The 18582-nt window shown below is 37.3% G+C and overlaps 1 protein-coding gene across 2 annotated transcripts in view; it reads right to left on the bottom strand.

Moving 5' to 3' along the window:
• The window catches only part of oca2 (oculocutaneous albinism II), a 57584-nt gene extending 45971 nt beyond the window's left edge, over positions 1-11613 (bottom strand). The window contains exons 1-2 of one of the 2 annotated variants that reach the window (XM_054789523.1): positions 11257-11613; positions 2707-2928 (exon numbers count right to left, since the gene is read on the bottom strand). In XM_054789523.1, coding sequence (XP_054645498.1) covers positions 2707-2921 — 215 coding nt within the window. In that variant the 5' untranslated portion in view covers positions 2922-2928; positions 11257-11613. Of the gene's footprint in view, positions 1-2706; positions 2929-3024; positions 3365-11256 lie in introns of those variants that run through there. The other variant, XM_054789524.1, reaches the window with a different exon arrangement.
• Positions 11614-18582: the final 6969 nt, after the last annotated feature.

Genomic DNA, 18582 nt, shown 5'->3' with positions numbered 1-18582 from the left:
TAATATCGTTTATCTGCGATAATTTGTAGGACAATTGTCATCCAACATAATTTATCGTGACAGGCCTAGGTATGAGTGCAGAAACAGTTTTTTAAAAAAAGGGGTTCCCTCCAAGCATTACCTCCTCTCCTTTGCAAAACTAGGTAAAAGTGATGTTAAACATTCAGTTGTCATTCATTTGTAATTATTTTTCCATAATTTTGTACATATAATTATTGTCTACAAAACGTGTTTTGTGTTAATATTTTTGGGTGTCTTGAGTGGATGAATTAGATTATTTTTATTCATTATTTTCTATAGGAAAATTTGATTTGGTTAGACTCCATTTTGGTTTGAATTGGACCTTCTGGAACGGATTAATGACAATAACCAATGCACCACTGGAAAAAGTTTGGACACCCCCGTGATAGGGTATAGCACGTCTATATGATAGCATCTCTGCTATTGTGTATTGTGGTAATGAAGACGACCGACGTGTATCAGTACGTGTACATTTGTCAGCAAGTAACGTACAGCAAGTTCACACTGCTAGACATCGGCCAGCAGAATACCGTCTGCACATGTGCAGAGTTGCAAACCTGCGGTAGTCATGTAGGGTCAATACTGATGTCAGGGCGTTCACAGTCAATACCGCATTATCCAGAAGGGTTTTAGCAGTCATAAATGACATATATTTTTAATTACACTCCATTGTACATTTGATGTATTTGTGCGAGAAATGGTTCACTAATTAACACCTCGCTTTTCCCACTCTTGTCTTGCATTGAACGCACCAGAGGAACAAGAAAATAAGCTTAGCTAAGCTAGTTAGCTAAGCTAGTTAGCTATTCACAATGCAAATTAAAAATTACCCATAAGGGTTTCTAGCGTCCACACGGCGCGTGTTGTATTTATATGACATATAGTGAAGTAAGTTGGCAGTATTTGCACAAGGAAAGGCTTAGTTCACTAATTAAGACTTAATTCACTAATTAACATGAGAAGCTAACCACTAAATTATGACAAACTAGCTAGCCATTCTGAGCATGATTCTGAGAACAGCGCGCTGCTTCTTTAATACAGAAAGGTTTTTAGTATGCCCATATTGCAGGTTTTTTTTTTATTACTGTATGTTATATACATTCAAGTCATTTTGATTTTCTTGTGGGAAGAATGTTTTCTTTGACTAACGCCATCCATTTTTCTCGCTAATCTGTAACAGGCGTCTTTTGGCCTCTGGGGGGCAGCAGATCCAAGACTTCCATAGTAATAACTATCAAGTAAATTGATATTATGATTAATAACAGCAAAATGTTATGATTTTACTCTTTGTGGTGAAGTATACAGTGTCTGATTTATATGACAATCAGGCGTGTGTGTGGTCACTTACTATGATGGTTAAGAAAAAATTTTCGAGTGTGACCACCTGAGAGCATGTGTCATGTGATACACACACCCTCTCTATGTGTGCGTGTGTCTGCGTGTGTCTGCGTGTGCGTGTGTGTGTGTGCTAAAGGCAAATTCCCAGTAATATTTTTCCGTGTATCCCTGTCGTGGTTCCCCTTTGGAGATTTGACTTAACAGAGCATGTAATGTGATTCTGCACGTGTGCTTCCAAAGAATATGGAAAACAATGGAAGGTGGGGGAGGGATTGTGACATGTGAGCTATGATAAATCACTTTTTCAACAGTACTTTGTGTTTGTGCAGCACTAAAAGGTGCCAATAATAAAATATTATGTTAAAACGTGATGTCCAGTGAGGGAGAAGAAATCTGGAACCTTCAAGTAACCCAAAATACAGCGGAGCCTCGAACGTTGTACAATGAGGAAAATACACTTGTAAAGTTTGAACTGGCATTATGCATGACATCACTTGGCGAGACTTTATGAGCACCAAGTTACGTGAGCGCCGTAGGATTAACTGATGTGTTTTGCTTCTTTTTAAATGTATTCTTATTATTATCATTATTATTGTGATTGTTTTAATGTATTTTATTTTTGCAGCTTTTTGAGACAAGAAGAAAAAGTTAAGTGAAATAAGTGGACTTGCATCGGCATTTACACTTTTTTTATTTTTTGCTTTTATATTTTAATTATTATTATTGTCATTGTTTTTTAATATTATCATTTGTTTTTTCATTTTTGCAGCTTTTTGCGACAAGAAGATACATGAAATAAGCGGACTCACATCGGCATTTTTCATTTTTACTATTATTATCATTTTTTTTAATTAGTTATTTTATTTGTGTGTTTTATTTTTGCGGCTTTTTGCAACAAGAACAAGTTACGTGAAATAACTGGACTCGTTTCGGCATCTACACTTTTTTTATTTTTTATTTTTATCATTATTGTCATTGTTTTTAATATCATTTGTTTTTTGTTTTTTTTTTTTCATTTTTGCAGCTTTTTGAGACAAGAAGAAAAAGTTAAGTGAAATAAGTGGACTTTTTGGATTTTTATGATTATTATCATTTTTTTTACTTTTGCATTTTTTTGCGACTAGAAGAAGACGTTACGTGAAATAAGTTATGGACATCTACGCTTGCTAAGAAAATGTTTTTATGATAAATGGTGGCTAAATACTTTTTACACTGGTGAAAATTGTTGAATGTGACTTAAACATTTCCTGCACAGTTCAAGTTTGATGATGGTTACAGTTTTTTGCACTACTGGATATCGCACAAAAAAAAGCATCCCATAAAGCGAAGCGACTGCGGTCGTCTTACCCGTCTTCCTGGCGAACAGGAATGTAGCCTTGACTGCCGGCCGACTGCTGCAGCTTTTGGGTTTCTCTCCTCTCCGAGATGCCTCGCAGGAGACGCAGCTCATCAAAGTTCCCGGCGACGCCCTCCGGGGACCTCAGGCTGTTGCGGGCCTGGTGGACCGGCGCTGCAGCCTGGGACATCTCCATGTCCAGGTTGCTTTTGTTCTCCAAGTACATGGTGACACTGCAGCAAACACCAGCATTGGGCAGATTACTTCAAAAAGCAATGAATCATAGTTACAGTTACTTTTCTAAAAAAAAAAGTCCTTGAATTACTCACATTGGAAAGTCATTTTTGCCTTACTTTTCTGAAAAACCTTCATTATGCAAAAGAATTCAGGTTTAGCTCACATTGTTGTGTGTGAGATGTTTCATGAGATTAGGCCTGAGGGCTGCGCTTGTGACTTGCAATATTTCACCAAAGCGCTAGGGGGCAGTGTGAGAGAGTGAGCAACCACCACTCGGGTTGACTAGCTATTTAGCTTCCTGTGTAGTAGTAGTGAACACAGACAACTGAAGCCACATCCAGATGTTTCAGATCATCAAACAAATTTAAATATTAGTCAATGACAACACAACTGAATACAAAAAGCAGTTTTTAAATCAAACATTTTATTGTTACCCCGCGACCTTAATGAGGAAAAGTGGCATAGAAGATGGATGGATAGATTTTATTATTAAGGGAGAAAAAACATCCAAGCCTACATGTCTCTGTGTGAAAAAGTGATTGCTCCCTAAACCTAATAAGTGGTTGGGCCACCCTTAGCAGCAACAACTGCAATCAAGCGTTTGTGATAACTTGCACAGCGCTGTGGAGGAATTTTGGCCCACTCATCTTTGCAGAATTGTTGTCATTCAGCCACATTGGAGGGTTTTCCAGCATGAAGCGTCTTTTTAAGGTCATGCCACAGCATTTCAATAGGATTCAGGTCAGGACTTTGACTAGGCCACTCCAAACTCTTCATTTGTTTTTCTTCAGCCATTCAGAGGTGGACTTGCTGGTGTGTTTTGGATCATTGTCCTGCTGCACAACCCAAGTTGGTTTCAGCTTGAGGTCACCAACAGATGGCCGGACATTCTCCTTCAGAATTTTTTGGTAGGCAGCAGAATTCATGGTTCCATTTATCACAGCAAGTCTTCCAGGTTCTAAAGCAGCAAAACAGCCCCAGACCATCACACTACCACCACCATATTTTACTGTTGGTATGATGTCCTTTTTCTGAAATGCGCCAAAAAAGTTTGACTTTTGTCTCATCAGACCACAAAGCATTTTCCCAAAGGTCTTGGGGATCATCAAACTGTTTTCTCGCAAAATTGAGACAAGCCTTAATGTTGTTTTTGTTCAGCAGTGGTTTTCGTCTTGGAACTCTACCATGCAGGCTGTTCTTGCCCAGTGTTTTTTTTTATGGTGGAGTCATGAACACTGACCTTAACGCAGGCAAGTGAGGCCTGCAGTTCTTTGCATGTTGTTGTGGGGTCTTTTGTGACCTCTTGGATGAGTCGTCGTTGTGCTCTTGGGGTCATTTTGGTTGGCCGGCCACTCCTTGGAAGGTTCACCACCGTTCCATGTTTTTGCCATTTGTGAATAATGGCTCTCACTGTGGTTTACTGGAGTCCAAAAGCTTTAGAAATTGCTTTATATCCTTTTCAACTTGAACTCAGATGTGATAAACCACTGTTATGTTTTTACAAGGGGGCAATCACTTTTCCACACAGGGCCATGTAGGTTTGGATTTTTTTCCGCCCTTAATAATAAAATGTTTCATTTAAAAACTATATTTTGTGTTCAGTTGTGTTGTCATATTTCAATTTGTTTGATGATCTCAAACATTTAAGTGTGACAAACATGCAAAAAAATAAGGCTGTGTAGGCTGTGTTCAACCAAGGAACATCATGATTTATTAATTCATATATTTTTGAAAACCGTGATCAAGTGAAGCCACAAAATTCCAAGCAGGACGTTGCAAGAGATTATAGTACTTACATTTCTTCAAGGTTGGCAGGTCTTTCTTTAACCTTGAACGATGCTGGCGCCAGCAACTTTTACAGTGGTTTGTACAGATAAATAAATTGTACAGGTTCTCAATAGTAATTCAAATCGGGGGGGGGGGGCAGAAAATAACTGAGAACCACTGCTTAATCCACATGCCTCTTCTTGAACGTAACATCACTGCTTCTCGCTGCTGTGACTTCCCACTCTTTAAATAGCTGATGGCGCTATCGCCAACATGCGCCACGCTGGAAATACAAGCCTGACAGGAATTTACTGTCGCCAACCGTACCACGGTCATGTTCTTAAGCCTCTAAGGGTTTTAATTGAACAGAAAAGTAAATCAGACACACTCTCTGACATGCTGAAAATGTCCAAAACCAAAATGGTGAATGTGGCCGAGCGCAGATATTTCACGCTGCGATGCAGACGACTGGTTTAAACCCATTCAATTCAATTGCGGTGAGAGAGTGTGCATAATTTTAAAAAAAACAAATTTATCATGCTCCTTCACACACGCGGAAGACCCCACAATCAGTATCATTCTTGGGCGGCATGAGGCCCGTCACATGAATTGGACAAGGCTGTTAGGCGTGGTGTGAAAATGTCATCCCGCAATTTTCACAGGCGCACAAGCCCAGGAGTCAATGGACAGAAAGGCCTGTAAACACCAAAGAATGGAAAGTATATTTTGATTCGCAAAAACTAGGATAGTAATACTGGAAGTTTACTCCAAGATGCTTTAGAATTTCAATGCTTTTAAAGTATTCCTTCCCTGCATGGATAGAAAATTGTTATATTTCAAAATACTATCTATAACCAAACACACAAATTTGTGACCAATTTTACAAGACTGGAATTTGGCAAGCCTCGGAATACGTTTTGCTTTTTTCTTTGGCTTTTTGGCAACACTAATTCAGAAAGTAGGATTATGTCACATGCAGCAGAGTGCTCTGCCCAATTAAATGAAAATCCGTTTTCTTCACTTTCTAAAACAAAACCAAAAAAAAAACAGAAAACCAGGACAGCATATGAAAAAAGGACATGTCCTGGAAAACAGGATTTTTTTCCCCATATTTGCTGGTATTTCCTTTTTTTTTTTTTTTTTTTTTTTGCATTTTCCAAATATTTAGTTTCTTGTGAGCGTTCTTCTAATAAATACTCTTCTTGTCAGTATGACTTTATTCCCATAACATTATAGCTTTTATCCAAACCTAATTTTCCAGCAATGACTTCCAACTTTATTTTGCTTTGTTTGTTTCTCATAAAGACTTTTCAAAATAACATTGTATATTTTCTTTGATATTTCAATGCTATGCTACTAAAATGACATTATTTTTCCTAATAATATTTTGAGTTTATTTTCATAAATTTACACCTTTTTTCTTGTTAGAATACGGCTTTTTTCTAAGTACAGTCAAACCTGTCTATAGCGGCCACAAGGGGAACGGCAAAAGTGGCCGCTATAGGCAGGTGGCCGTTATACAGTAGACAGGTTGGCGGCCATTTTGAATTTGAAACAAGGGGCATTACAGTATTGACCAGTGCACATTGCCTCACACCAGGAAATAAACGGTGTTCATGTCTGCAACAAGCTCCAAAGAAGATGGCTTTTTTTATGTGGAACAACTGACAGTTTGTGTGGATCTTGTGAATGATTGTGACTGAGCTAGGACTCAGTAATTAAAGTCTACACACGACGGCTTCATTGCTTAAAAAACGAAACTTTTTCGTGCATGAAGCTTCTACTTGAGTCGGTATTTTGGCCGCTATATGCGGTCAGATATTGGCCAAGGTATGGTGACCGCTATACACAGGGTCTATAACACGTACATTTTTTGCAGGGGATTTTTCAGTGGCTGCTATAGGCAGGCGGCCGTTTTATACAGGTGGCCGCTAAGACAGGTTTGACTGTATTTTGACTTTATTTTCCTAAAATTACAACTGTTTTTTTTTTATTTCTTCTGTTTTTCCCCCCACAACTATTTTGACTTTCTTCTAGTAAATTTTCTTCACTTTTTTCTTGTACATTATATCCCCAATCTAATTTTCCAAAAATGACAACTTTATTGTGTATTGTTTGTGTCTCATAACATTACAACTTAAAAAAAACCAATGTATATTTTTATTTAATATTTCAACTCTATGCCACTTAAATGACATGATTTTCCCTAGTATTATGAATTTATTCTTGTAAAATTTCACCTTTTTTTCTCATTGGAATCCGGCTTTTTTTTTTTTTTTTTTACTTTATTCTTGCCATATCATAACTTTTTCCCCAAACCTAATTTTCCAAAAATGGCAACTTTATTGTGTTTTGTTTGTTTCTCATAATATTACGGCTTGAAAAAAAAAAAATTTTTATGACATTATTTTTCCTCATAATATTAAAAGCTTATTCTAATAAAATTAATTAAAACATTTTAAAAATTCTCACTAGAATGCAACTTTTTTCTCTTAATATTAAATCTCTTAATAGTTAATCGTAAAATTACAGCTGGCTTGTCATTTCTGATATTGTTGTTTTTAACATTTTCCAACTATTTCTACTTACTTCTTGTACATTTTCTTCTCGTAATTATGACTTTATTCTCGTACATCATAACCTATTTTTCCCCCAATTTTTTATTACAGAAATTACAACTTTATTTGTTGTTTTGTTTGTTTCTTGTTTAAAAAAACACACTTTTTTCCTTTAATATTTCAACTTCATACTACTTAAATTATAAGTAATACGAAATTATTCTCATAAAATTACGACTTTTTCTCATTTAAGTACAACTTTTTTCTCTTAATATTTTGACTTTGTTCTTGTCAAATTACTGACAATTTTACCATTTTGGCTGTTGTTATTTTTCTTGTTTTCTTGTTCTTGTTGTCTGCCCTAAAAGAATGGACTTGTTCTCAGTCCTCAGTTTACCTTGTCCACACCAATAGGGATGTTGAAAAAAGTTATTTAGTGGTTCAGATATTTGAAAGTTTTTCTATTAGTTTCGTCCCCTCGTCCACATGCTAAAGTCGGATTTTCAAAAACGCCAACTTCAGCATTTGTGTGTGCATTAGGCTTGTGCAAAATTGCATATTTCAGTTCAATTAATTTGAAGAATTGGATTCGGAATTGAAGTGGCTCCACCCCACAGGATGTTAAATGGGAATGACAGGTAGTGGAATTAAGTTCATTGCAATTCAAAGAAATTCCTTACCGCCAATTAACAGGAGGAATTTGTCACGTTTAACAAATGGTTCTCAGTTAATTTCTGTCATGTCCCCCTCTGAGGGGCAGAAAGACTACTGACAACTTGATAATATTTATTTATTTATCTGTACAACCCACTAGGGATGTCCCGATCCGATCTTCAGGATAGGGATCGGCTTCCAACACGAGATCCGGCCAATCCGGTTGCCGTGTAACGTTTGTAACTCTGGGCCACCCTCCCAATGCGGTAATGCTTGGTTGCCACTCGACTCCCGCCAATCGCAAGAAAAAGAAAACGCAACACCACCATGCAGACATGTCCGCAGGGTACCGTGGTGAAGTTAGTTTCACGTCCCTCACTGTGCCCGGACTGCTGTGTCATGGTGCAGGGAAATACACAGGAAGTGCTGCTGTAACAGATGGTTGTTTATGCTAGGGACCGTCAATAAATTACTGTTGCATTGAAGAGACTTAGTTAAAAAAATATATATATATATATATAAATCACACCACAAATTGATCTATAACCATGTCAAATGATTAGTCCTATCAGAAAAGTATTTTGCACACCCACGTTTTCCAATTTGATCTTTTATTGGATTAGGGACCTGACTCACAGAGTCCAAACAATATTGTTGGCCATGCTGTAAAATTCAGCACTACATTGGTTGCATTGTTTTTAATGTATAATCATATTCAATTAGACAAATTCATATTTGTAACAAAAGCTTATTAAAAAAATAAGGATCCTAACGGATCAGATCGGATCGGCAGGACTATAAAAAAAAAATCAGATCGGATCGGAAGCCAAACAATGTGGATCGGGACATCCCTACAGATGAGTATGAGTTGCTAGCACCAACATCGTTCAAGCATGAACAAAGACACTAACAGACCTGCCAACTTTGAAGAAATGAGTATGAGTAGTCCGGCCCACTGCCTCTCAGCTGCAATCTATTGTAGCTCCTTCCTCAAAGGCACGCATTCATGGTATGACCCTCCAACGCTACACGTGAGCTCCAGTCGGGCCTCCATGTGAGCAATAATCCCGGCGGATTCATGCAACCTTTACACCGCTGACCGAGCACATGTCTGACGCTGCTGACCCGATCCACTGACCCCCTGCTGCGGGCCGCTCAGCTGATGCCTTCAATTGACATCAGCACTCCTTGTTGGGTCATGTAGCCTCGATTGTTTCCTCTCGTCCATGGAAAGACTTCATGGACGGCAAATGACGCCATGAAAGTCTAAGAACCAGTCTGTTTGTCCTACGCACTGCTGACTCACTAACTGCATTTTTGATTGAATGTGACTGCTAAATAACCCACCATGGGGCCAAAGAAAGTTGCGAGCAGCCGCAATTTAATACAGAAGGTGAGAAACACGAATGAATTCAATTTCGTCGGATGTATAGGAAGTCCGCATCAACAATAAGTTCCATCCATTCCTCATTTTTATTTATTTTAATTGTTTTCTGCATGCAAATCTGGAATTATTCTCTATAAAATATATATTTTGCTCATATTTTTGGGTGTAATTGGATTTCCATCATATCCTGTGGGAAAATTACGTCGTTTTTTGTACTTTGCAGTTTTCGCCAAAACTTTAGCAACAAATTCATAAGGAAAACCGAGGTACCGTCATACCATAAATGCTGCTCATTTCCTAAATGTGAACACTCATTATATATAACAACTTTAATAATGATTTGGAGTGCATGAGAAAGTGTAACGGCAAACGTAGCTCTTTATGACCACATGGTAATTTGTGAGCAAGTATATTGCTCTGCAGCAGCTGCAGAACCAATGTTGTAACAGTGGTAAAAAGCCAACTGCCAAGTGAGCATTGACAGCGCTGATATGTTGATGGTAAACAAAGAGACGACAAGTGTAACGCGCATGACTGTCACACCAGCAGCCGAGTAGCAACATTTTAAAGCGCATGTAGAGCTACATTCAGCTGCTGGATGCTGACCACTCACGATATTTCACATGCAGCCACTGCCTGCCACCTTCTGCAGTTAATTCAGAAAAGACTAAATCTGGAGGTTGCTTACATTGCCAATGCTTTTTTGACCCAGCGCTCTATAAAAAGCACGGTAGTTATTTGCTTTTCATGCGCCCATGTTTAATATATTCAATTATTAATGAATTATATTAATTCAAAGCATTAAAATATGTATTTGTTTGTTTAATTTGTTTTTAATTATTTTATTATATCAGTTTCATTAACTTAATGTAATAACTTAATTGAATAATATCAAGTAATTAATATAAATTCAATTCACTTAATTTAAATTATTCATTGTAAATAATATGTATTATTTTTAATTTAAAGTATTAAAATATATTTTAGATTAATACATATACTATATTAAAATATATACAATAAATAAACATGTTTTAATATATGTACAGTATATAATATTTTATCAAATGTTTAATATATATTAAAATTAAAAATAATTATTTACTCATGATACTTCACATGCATCTACTGCCACCTTAATTATGTACATTTAATTAACTTTATTTAATGTATTCATTATAAATAATATAATTTATTATATCATTTTATTATTTTAATTGAAGATATTAAAATGCATTTGATATTAATGTACAATATATACCGATAATACATTATAAAAAGTAATGTTATCAAAAATAATGTAAAATTATAAAAAAATTGCCAACTTTAATATATTACAATTATATAAAATATGATTATATATCATATACTAAATTTGTTGTATATATTAATGTTAATTACTTTTATTACATTTTTATTTTCAATATATATAGTATATACTGTACATTAATATAAAATATATTTTAGAATTTTAAATTAAAATAATTAAATAAATAAATAAATAAATACGATAATAAATTATATTATTTATAATGAATAAATTAATTTAAGTCAATTTAATTGATATAATTAATTACTTTATAAATATTAACAGCTGTGGCTGTGGTCAACCTCCAGGTGTACTGTAGTCTTTCTTTAACTAACTCCACAAGGTGGCAGTAACTGCATGGAAAGCATCATGAGTAAATACTGTAACTACTTTTAATTGTATTATTTAAAATAATATATTAAAATACATCCAAAATATAACTGAATAGAGGCATTCTAATTTTCAGTCTTTGATGATGGAAACCGCTTGGAGCAAAATACTTTGATTACGGATACTTTGGTTACTTGTATAGAGTACGTACATACAGTACACACCTGTACGTTTGATTCCTAAGTTGTGGAGGGGCCACAGTGACAGTTTTGCACTTTTTACAAACTTTTAAAACCAAGTTATGTCAGACGACACATACCGCGACAGGAGTTCTTCAAGGTGGTATTTATGGCGGTGAAGGTGATGATGATGGTGATGGGGGTGAAGATGAGGTTTGAGATCTCCACGGCGTCCAAGAAATGAAGTGTTCTGGTTCTGACGTTCTGCAGCCGTCCTTGTAAAACCGAGGAAGAAGATGAAGACGAAGGAGAAGGAGAAAGAGGAGGCTGAGGTGTTGATGTCCTCTCTGGTGCGCCCGGCGAAGGAGGCAGATGTTCCTCAGCGCTCTGCTGTAGAAGAGCTCAGCATGGAGGGAGAAGGAGGAGGCGGAGGAGGAGGGAGGGGCACAGTTGCTAATAGCAGCTTAGCACAAGACTTTCTCATTCCAACGCTACTCACAAACCTCCTCCCCCTCCACATCTACACCCAATCCACTCACTGCTTCCTGCAGAATGAAACTCATGTTGCCATCAATGCCTTCTTCTTCTTCCATCCCAGCACCAAACCGCTTGTCACCATGGCAACAACACCGAAAGAGAACGTCCTTCTGCATCATCTTGTTTTTATTCTTGCTAATAACCTTTCCCAGATCGTAATATACATAGTTCATGTAATACTAGTACTCCAAATTCCATTATTTGCCATTTATTTATGTAACTGGTTTTATTGATTTAATTTTAATTCATTTAAAATTTTATTTTTTTTATTTGTGTTATACACACGGGCCGCACGGTGGTCTAGTGGTTAGCACGTTGGCCAACACAGTAACAGGAGATCGGGAAGACCTGGGTTCGATTCTCCCCTGGGGCATTTCTGTGTGGAGTTTGCATGTTCTCCGGGTACTCCGGTTTCCTCCCACATTCCAAAAACATGCATGTTAGGTTAATTGGAGACTCTAAATTGTCCATAGGTATGAATGTGAGTGGGAATGCTTGTTTGTCTATATGTGCCCTGCCATTGGCTGGCCACCAGTCCAGGGTGTACCCCACCTGTCGCCCGAAGTCAGCTGGGATAGGCTCCAGCATACCCCCGCGAAGGGGTATAGAAAATGGATGGATGTTATACGTACAACAATACAGTGGTGTGAAGAAGTCTTTGCCCCCCTCTTGATTTTTTTTTTTTTTTTTTGCAGGTTTGTCACACTTAAATGTTTCAGATCATCAAACTAATTTAATTATTAGTCAATGACAACACAAGTGAACACAAAATGCAGTTTTTAAATGAAAGTTTTAATGATTAAGGGATCCAAACCTACATGGCTCTGTGTGAAAAAGTGATAGTCTCCCCCCCGTTAAAACATGACTGTGGTTTATCACACGTGAGTTCAATTTCTCTAGCCGCACCAAGGCCTGATTACTGCCACACCTGTTCTCAATCAAAAAATCAAAAAAGACGCTTCATGCTCGAAAACCCTCCAATGTGGCTGAATGACAACAATTCTGCAAAGATGAGTGGGCCAAAATTCCTCCCCAGCGCTGGAAGAGACTCATTGCAAGTTATCACAAACGCTTGATTGCAGTTGTTGCTGCTAAGGGGGGCCCAACCACTTATTAGGTTTAGGGGGCAATCACTTTTTAACACTGGGACATGTACGTTTGCATTGGTTATTTTTTCTCCCTTAATAATTACAAGTTTCAATCAAAACTGCATTTTGTGTTGAGTTGTGTTGTCATTGACTAATATTTAAATTTGTTTGATGATCTGAAACATTTAAGTGTGACAAACATGCAAAACAAATGAAATCATTTCATCAGTGTTTTTTAGTCAAAACATAGGTTTTCTTTTACATTTAAAATGTAATCAAATAAAACTAATAATTAAAATTCCAAACATAACAAACACATGCATAATCCAAATATGTTCACCATGGTACAAAAATATATATTTTTAAGAATTATATACACTCCTGATGAAAATCTTAAGACCAGTTGAAAAATTGCTAGAATTTGCATTTTGCACATTTGGATCTTAATGAGGTTTTAAGTAGAGCTACAATATGCAAAAACAAGAAGGGGGAGTGAGACAAAAAGCGTTTTGAAAAAGTAATTTATTGAAAACAACAATTAAACTGAAATAGGCTGTTTATCAACTGATCAAAAGTTTAAGACCATCGCTCAAAAAAGAACAAAAAACTCTTCAAACCAGAACAAAAAGTGTTCTCAGTAGGACTCAGTAATGAGTAGCTCCACCGTTCTTGTTAGTCACTTCAAAGATTGCTTTGGCCATGCTTGATGCGAGTGTTTCCAGGAGGCTAGTGGGAACATTGCTCCAAGTGGTGAAGATGGCTTCACCAAGGGCATCAACTGTCTGGAACTGATGGCCATTTTTATAAACTTCCCTTGCCATCCATCCCCAAATGTTCTCTATGGGATTTAAATGAGGGGAACATGCAGGATGGTCCAAAAGAGTGATGTTATTCTCCCTGAAGAAGTCCTTGGTCAAGCCAGCATTGTGAATTGCAGCGTTGTCCTGTTGAAAAAGCCAGCTGTTACCACACAGACGAGGGCCCTCAGTCATGAGGGGTGCCCGCTGCAACATCTGCACGTAAGCAGCCACCGTTTGACGACCCTGCACCACCTGAAGCTCCAGTGTTCCACTGAATGAAAAAGCACCCCAGATCATGATGGACCCCCCTCCACTGTGCCGGGTAGAAAACATCTCAGGTGGGATCTCCTTGTCATGCCAGTAACCTTGGAAGCCATCTGGACCGTCAAGGTTACATTTTTTCTCATCAGAGAATAAAACTTTTTTCCACCTTTCAATGTCCCATGTTTGATGCCCCCTGGCAAAGTCTAAACGGGCAGTTTTGTGGCGTTGAAGGAGACGAGGTCTTTGAATTCCTTTTTTGTTTTTTAAACCCTTTTCCCGCAGATGCCGTATGATGGTTATTGCGCTGCAGTCGGCACCAGTAAGGGCCTTAATGTGGGTGGAATACCACCCTGTGTCTTGATGGACAGCCAATTGGATCCTCCGGCTCAGTGCAGGTGTGATGTTTTGTATTCTACCACTTGACTTTTTTGTTCCATAATGCTCAGGATCTTTCAAAAAATGTAGAATGACTGATTTACTGCACCCAACCTCAGCAGCAATGGCACGCTGGGAGAAGCCTTGCTTATGCAGCTCCACAATCCAACCACGTTCAAAAAGAGAAAGCTTCTTAGCTTAGCTTTACCATCAGGAGGGCATGACAGTGTGAATGCCTGACAGAAAATGAACATTTTGAGCAGATTTTGTCTTTTATAGCCTGTGGTCTTAAACTTTTGATCAGCTGATAAACAACCTATTTCAGTTTTTTTGTTTTCGTTTAAATTCCAAATGCTTTTTGTCTCACTCCCCCTTCTTGCTTTTGCATACTGTAGCTCTACTTAAAACCTCATTAAGATCCAAATGTGCAAAATGCAAATTCTAGCAATTTTTCAACTGGTCTTAAGATTTTGATCAGGAGTGTGTATACGTACACTATGTAAACACACACACACACACTACAAATATCATTCTATAATAACGTGCATTTCATCAGTGTGTTTTTTTCTGAATGGATTCTCATTTGATTACCGTAAAGTCCAGAATGTTGGTGCTCATTGGGATGTTTCAGCCTTGATGGAATTATTTTTTTATTCTGATGAGCTGCAAGACCATCCAACTACAAACATTAATTTTGGGATGCCTTCAAAACTAAAGCGGCCAGCTTTGTGACATGAAGACTATTAGAGGAGATTAAAGATTAGATGAAACTTCATTGGTCCCCACGGCGTGTGCCCTCAGAAGAAATTCATGTTGTGTTACATTGTTATGTTGTTATGTTGTGGTGTACATGAAGTCCAGGAAGTACTGTTAGCATTATTGTGTCTGTTGCGGTTATTTATTGTGTCTTTTCTGATTTGTTGTAGATTTTTCTTGTGGTCTCCTCTGAAGAGACGCACTGGAATGTCATCCGCTGATCCTAACACGGAACAACAAAGTAAGCCAACTTCACAGATTTAAGGCGTGGAAAGGTCAGACAGACCAGCGACAGGCGGCATTTTAGGAACCTGCCACCCCCCCAAAAAAATTAATCCTTTTTGAAATAGTTAATCCTTTATTTATGATATGTTAACTGCTGCACTGAAACAGACTGCACTTTGCTCCTATAATATTATACATTTTATGTTGCAAATTGAAGTCAAAAGTGTGTGTGTGTGTGTGTGTGTGTGTGTGACGTGGGCAGTATTTTAGCAGGCTAAAACCAGGGTCATATAAGTCTCGGGTCAGGTTGTGTTCACACAGGTGACTTTTGTTTTTAAAAAAACATGCATTGCTAGTGAAGTCCCACAATGTGGCTTTTCATTCATACACAATGTTGGTACATTATAGCTGTATAATGTATCTTATTTCTTATGTATTATGTACAACTATGACGGGAACAACATTGAATTAAAAGCACAAAATGAATTCACCATAGAGTTTGTTTTTCAGAGAAGATTATACGTCGCTGTTTGATATCGAAGGCAGTGTGCTAGCATGAATTAACTTAACAAATGTGCACATTAGCGCTCAGTAACATCATCAAAACTTACCTTTAGGCACTCCCACGTAGTATCAGCATTTGGGAGCAAATATGAGGTGAAGGAAAAAGGGGACAAATACAGTATAGTAGTCTATCTGGGCAGCGTGGGACAAAGTTAGCACATGCACAATGGTGCGTTCAAGGACCGTCAAACAAAGTGATGGGTCACATGCAAAAACTGTGGGATATCTGACTATATTATTTTTTTTTTAAAATAATGGCCCATATTTCCAGAATATGTATGCATTTGCATAACATTTGATGGAGTCATCTGCAAATTTATTTAGTGTTTGGGGTTGTTTTTTTTCATCATTGCACTTGAAAGTTATTGCGTCGTGGTGGTCGGGGACCCCTGCGCTGGGTGACATCATCGTCTAATTTGCATAATTGGCCATAACGCATGTGCATGTCATTTTTATGGAAGCCGTGAGAGACAAAAAAACATGACAAGCCAAGCCAACATGTTTAGGAATACAAATGAATTTTCTTTTTGCCATTTTTCATGTCATAAGCAAGACGAAGCCCAACCTATTTGTGGTGGTTCAAATCAAACAAAATGCCACATCACATGAATTCCAATTGCAGTACTAGAAAATGATCAACAAACACAACAACATAACAAAAAAGTGCACAATGAAAAGAAAAAATACGTTTTATATTTAAAAGAGTAGAGTCGTATTTTTTCGGAGAAAAAAGTTGTATATTATCCAGAAAAAGTTTTAATTTTTACAGGGAAAAAAAGTCCTGCAATCCTGCAAGAAAGTGTCATATTTTACTTTTTAAAAAGTCTAATTTTCTAACTTTTCTTTTCAAAATAGTCTTGTAATGTACTCCAGTGATTGTGTAGGTGGGAGTAGATATTAGCCAGAAAAGTCATATCTACAAGAAAAAGTTGTATGTGTAGCTCATTTTCCAGAATGTAAAAAACAGAAAAAAATACTACTTTTCTCCCAAAAGTAAACTAAACTACAAATACATAAAAATATATATGCAGCGTATATGCATACATATATGATTTTATTCGCGTGTAGTAAATAGTATAGTATAGTATATTTTTTACATTTGTACAATATATGTATATATTATTTTGTATATATGAATGCATTATTTTATAGTAGGGGTGTAACTGTTCACATGGATGTATTGACCCATTTCGGTTCAGCATGTTTGGTTTGGTCCACTTGCATACCCTTTTGGTTATATTTTATGCTATTTTTCTCATTAAATGTGTTACTAGAGTGATCTAAGCGCTTCACCCCGAACTAAAGTCCTGTGGGCGAGTGTCCGCACGGACGCCTCTGTGTGTCGGACACGACTGACTGAGGGGGAAGAACGCTAGTAGCTTGCAGGCGTGACAAACGGCATCATTGATATTGCAAGCGAGAAGCCTGAGATGGAAGACCCTCCAATCTCACTACGGTCTCCTGTTTGGGAACACTTTAGCTTCCCTGTTAAAATAACAGACGGACAAAGGCAAGTGGATAAATGCGACGTTGTGTGCCGACATTGTTCCTCGGATATCGGGTATGCTGCAGAAATCACGTTTAACATGTTAGTGCACTTAAAGCGGTATCACCCGGCAGTGAACGTTACATCTACAATAATGAAAACCAGCTTAGTGCAAACACCGATAACTTCAGCATATAAACAACCTCTAGCAAGCTGCTCTGAAGCATAAACACATGGTATTGGAGTTTTTATAGCCACGAGATTCCATCCATATTCAGTTGTTGAGAGCGCTGGCTTTAAGTACAGTCATGGAAAAAATAAGTAGACAACATTCATTTTAATGATACAACTAAAGGTACCTTTGTTTGGACAAATATAACAATGACAACAAAAATAGCTCATAAGAGTTACATTGTTTGGCAGTACAATGCTATAGCTTTCATGTAAGAACTTAAGTGATTTAGGTTATTATCAAGAAAACCATGGAAGTTGCTAGATATCAGCTCTTCAATTCAACTCTTATGAGCTATATTTGTTATTATCATCATATTTGTCCAAACAAATGTACCTTTAGTTGTACCAGGCATTAAAATGGATCAATAAACTGAAGAAACAAGGGTCTAATCATTTTATCCATGACTGTATATGATTAAAGTTCTTGAACGTCGCTACGAAATACCATCACGTCCTCACTTTAGCCACAAAGTTATACCAACACTTTATGAACAATAACAATAATATAACAATTATTTAAATACAACTGGGTATTTTATTATTAGTTTTCTATTTGAAAAAACTACGGTAGTCTAATTTATTTGAAATATCACCCAAACGCTTTGCTTTCATTTATATTTAAAAAACGTTCTGTGTTTTTTTTTTTTTTTTTTAAATAAAAGTATTTTAATGAGGGAAAGGCTTCTTGAGACGTCATCTGTACTTCTGTGAAGAAGGTGTCGGACGTTTCGCTCCTCATGCGAAGAGCTTCGTCAGCGAACTAATAAGTGCTGGTAGCCTAGGCCTTAAATACAGTAAGAGTGGGCGGAATTGGTGTGCCAACACCCTCCTCCTATTGGTTCCTTACACTAAGACTGGGCAGAGTTGTGGTCTAATCCTCTCCTGCCATTAGCACCTCCGATAAAAGGGAAGTGTAGCTCCCTGTAGTTGGGTATGAACGACTCTGATACTGGCTCGTTAACATTTATTGTTCTGGCTCGGCCCTGGCTCCACCTCATTTACTTCTTCACAGAAGTACAGATGACGTCTCAAGAAGCCTTTCCCTCGATGGACAATTCCTGTACGACTGAGAGCCTACACAGACGCAAAAGTATTTTAAGTCATTTTTTCCTTCCTTTCTTTTGTACTGAAAATCAA

The sequence above is a fragment of the Dunckerocampus dactyliophorus genome, chromosome 10 (genome assembly GCF_027744805.1).
Source record: "Dunckerocampus dactyliophorus isolate RoL2022-P2 chromosome 10, RoL_Ddac_1.1, whole genome shotgun sequence".
Classification (NCBI taxonomy): domain Eukaryota; kingdom Metazoa; phylum Chordata; class Actinopteri; order Syngnathiformes; family Syngnathidae; genus Dunckerocampus; species Dunckerocampus dactyliophorus.
This window is presented reverse-complemented; position numbering and strand designations above follow the sequence as displayed.